This window comes from Arvicanthis niloticus, chromosome 23 (genome assembly GCF_011762505.2).
Source record: "Arvicanthis niloticus isolate mArvNil1 chromosome 23, mArvNil1.pat.X, whole genome shotgun sequence".
Classification (NCBI taxonomy): Eukaryota; Metazoa; Chordata; class Mammalia; order Rodentia; family Muridae; genus Arvicanthis; species Arvicanthis niloticus.
Genome location: NC_133430.1, coordinates 4515912 through 4520101, shown reverse-complemented (window position 1 = coordinate 4520101; position 4190 = coordinate 4515912). Strand labels below are relative to the sequence as shown.

Below are 4190 nucleotides of genomic sequence, written 5' to 3'. Positions count from 1 at the left end.
TTTAGCAGAAAGCGGCTATCAGCTTTGCAGCCATCTTGAGCCATATACCCTGACATGAGACTTGGATTACAATAGCCTACAACAGCTGAGCACACTCCGATAATCTTGGTTTAGATACCTTGGGTGTGTGAGATTAAAGGTGTGTGAGATTAAAGGTGTGTAACTTAAGAGTATAACTTAGAAGTATAGAGTAGAGATCAGAGTTAGAGACAAGACCTAAGGGCATGATTAAAGGTGTAACTTAGAGGCGTGGCTTAGAAGTAAGACATATAAAAGGCAGAGGCAGACTGTAGAGAAAGAGACACTTAGCGGAAGAGAGACTGAAGAATAAACGTGATTGAATCACACTCTTTCTGGTCTCCATTCTCCAGTCCGTCCTTACTCTCTCTCTTGCTGAACCCCGACCTGTGGACAGGAGCGGCAGCTTGGGCCAGGATACAGTGGCCGCCTAAACGTGGGTTGGCCTGGGTCTCAACATTTTGCTCATGCTGCGACAAACAACTATGTTCTCAAGATGCCATGCACGTGACAGACTTTAAATTTTGAGGGCATTATGGGAAATAATAACATGGAGCTAAAACCCTAGAAATATGCTTTGAATTATCTTTACACGTGTTCCCACAAAGTACAGGTTCTACATGTGTACTCTGTGCCCCCTGCTGGTCATGAACGCACCTGCAGGGAGGTTTGTGTATGGGTTCACACTGATGGCCCCTCACTGTGTGCTGTACAGTAATAAGTGGCAGTGTCTTCCTCTCTTAAGCTGTTCATTTGCAGGTAGACAGTGCTTTTGGAATCCTCTCTTGAGATGGTGAATCTGCCTTTCACAGACTCTGCATACTCTGCTGCATAATTTTGAGATCTGAGTTTAATTCGAGCAACCCACTCCAGCCCCTTCCCTGGAGCCTGGCGAACCCAGTTCATCCAGTAGTTACTGAAAGTGAATCCTGAGGCAACACAGGAGAGTTTTAGAGAATTCCCAGGCTTCAGCAAACCTCCACCTGTCTCCACAAGCTTCATCTCACACTGGACACCTGCAAACACAGAGAATCCAGTCAGTAAACTGTCACAATTTGTTCAATGTTCCTGTCATTCACACCCACTCATACACTCAGTATAACTTCCAAAGTATTAATTACCTTTCAAAAGAGCCACAAGGAAAACCAAGCTCAGTCCCAACAACATGCTGGATATTCTGCGTTCAGTCTTGATCACTGAGTGGGAAGATCTGTAAACCCAGATTTGGGTGTCTCTGTTAAAGTTGTAGAGTCAGGGTTGGTTTTCATGAACAGAGAGGAACATAATTTGCATGTGTTCCTGCTATATTATAACATGAGATCTTCGAACTTTACAGGAAACAATGATTATTATCAATGTATAAAAGAGATAAGGATTGAAGTAGCATTTGTAGCATCAAATTATGGCTAAATGCCCCAGGACACAGCTAGGTTGTAGAGAACTGTTTTTTTTTTTTTTTTTTTTTTTTTTTTTTTTTTGTTCTTTGGTTTTTGTTTTGTTTTTTGGTTTTGTTTGTTTGCATGCCTAAAGCATTTTGGTCATTTTCAGGAAAGCAATATGTTAGGGGACGGCTACATTTTAGTAATACTTGAACTGTAGAAATGATGTCTCCAAAGAGAAAAGAGAAAAAGAAAAGAAACATTATTTCATATGAATTTATAGTTATTAACAAAATATTCTTTGCAGCCTTACTCTATTGTGACTTGTACATCTGAAACTCTTCTGCTTGCTTCATAGAAATAATATAATGAATTCATAGAAAATCAGGACAAGAATAATCTCAAATATGGTAATTCTGAAGGGCATTGTGTAAAGTTCAGTAAATCATAAATGCATACATTAATTTTAAGTAACCAAGGATGAATTAGCCCACAACTCAGCAGTACCCTATACTATATATAAAGCTCAAAGTTAGGTCCTCAAAAGAAAATATCTTCATTGCATAAATATAAATACATTATTCATTGATCAATAATAAAATACATTACAATTTTGTGTTTTCCATTTAGCTGTTGTAATGATGACCTTTTTTTTCTTAGTATCATAATGTCTTTGATTGTTTTCACATCTTAGATGCTGTTCTCCATGGTCTTATTCTCTGAACTGCTAACTGGGCATTTCTTTTTCTTACCCAAGACATTTCTGACTTCTCCCAATTCTTGACTCTAAGTGACACTAACTGCTCAGCTTTTCTAACACCTTTCATCCCCCTTGCCTATAACTGTGCTAGAAATTTCTCATTCCGTATGATGCATTACCACAAGTTAACATCACACAGGTCCTTTGCCTATTAAATCTATAAGCCTTATTACAAAAATGCATCCAACAGAGTTTGATTAAAAGGGACAATCAGACCTGGAAAGGCATGTAAAAATACAAGGCAGAAATAGACAATTTTTTTTTTCCTGGTGCTTGAAGAGTGTCTGCTTATGTAAAGAGGAGCCCTGTATACCAGTTCCTCAAAACAAAATAATTTGTCAACCGTCTCATGATCCTTTTAAACAATTAATATACAGACTCTAAAAGAGGAAAAATTATTTGAACAGAAAGATCATTCAGCAATGTATGAGTCTCAGAACAAAAGCTGTAATTATAACTGAGTATCTGAAATTTAAAAAAAATTATAAGTTGCTATAAAATTTGTACTCTGAAATACTGAATAATCTGATAAAAGCATATAGACTTCTAAGCTTTTATGGTCTACTAAAATTAAATCCTGATGATGTTATTAATGTAAATAGCAACATTGTCATAGATGTAGATTTAGGTTTGTAAAAGTTTCTCTTTTAAGAAATATAAGCAGCACATAAAGTCACTGTTGAATCTGTGAGAATTTCAAGGAAGACTTTATATGATATCTTCTTTCTTCTTTAATAAGACAAAAAGTGACTTAAAATGCCAAATTCATTCCATGAAGCCAGTCCTATCTTAGTACCCAACCAAGGTAAAGATGCTACAAAACAAAAACAAAAACAGAAAACAAAACCAAAAAAAGAAACAAAAAACAAAACAACAAAAAGATCTGGACAAATTGTCTAATAAATATACAGGCAAAAGTTTTTAACAAAATTCTTGCATGCACATTGTAGACATCTTTTTGTTTCACTTTCCCATTGGCAATTAAGTGGAAACCTTGAGGAGAGTGATAGCCAAGATTGGAGGTTAATTTTCATTCATGAACAATAGTTTTATTTTAGAACATAAATTATTTCAGCCAGGATGTAGGAAAATACCTACATAATCTACTTAATAAAAAGGGAGTTAATCGTCAGAAATCAACTTTAATGTATGAAAGCAGCAATGGTAGTTTTCAAAAATCTTAAAATTGTTTTTTATATGATCAATATATATCACTCCCTGGAGTATAAACAAAAGACTTAATAGTGCACTAGACATACAGTTACATGCATATCATCTGCTATCAACAATATCTATCAATTGAAACAATCTACAGGTACTTTGATGAATCATTCAGAAAGATATGTTATATATACAGAATAAAATTCTATGATCATTGGTTAATAAAAACTATGTTATAATATTTGTAAGTAAATGGATGGAATTTGTGAATATTATATTGAATATGGTAACCCAGATCCAACAGAATACACCATGTGTTTATTATTTATTGGTTTCATCTCCAAATCTGTGGATTTCAGCAAATAACCTGTAGTAATCAGGAGGGGTAAGAGAGCAGAAGGGAGCTGTATCCTCCATTGCATTCCAGAAGTTGAAAATAAATTCTTATATTTGCAATACCACATGCTGTGGCCAAACATTTAGAGGAATCTAGTAGCAACTGACCTGGAAGCATTTTGATTCTAGCACTAGAAAGTGCTGTGTAAACTGGTATAGGAAAAAAATCAATCAATTGACCTACCAAGCCATGAATCATTTTAAGTTCAACAAGAGCTATTTCTGCAAGATGTCCTCAAAGTGTAGTACTGGCATTTTTACTTTTGGAAGATCACCTATCTAATTGAACTTAAACCATGTTAAACAGAATGGAAATGATGCCTGTATTAGTAAGCCTAACAGACTATTTGTGAATGGAGAGTTATAGAATGTACTATCATAATTATGCTAAACAAATACAATATATTTTTCTATTCTAATTGAAAATAGGATTTTATAATGAATATATTTTGATTTTAGTTCCACAAACCCTTCCA

General features: G+C 35.1%; 1 gene segment (V, D, J or C); it reads right to left on the bottom strand.

Moving 5' to 3' along the window:
• Nucleotides 1-699: 699 nt before the first annotated feature.
• On the bottom strand, nt 700-1266 carry LOC143436605 (immunoglobulin heavy variable 3-15-like). The segment is given in 2 exon segments: nt 700-1034; nt 1140-1266. Coding segments are annotated over 2 exon segments (381 nt in total).
• Nucleotides 1267-4190: the final 2924 nt, after the last annotated feature.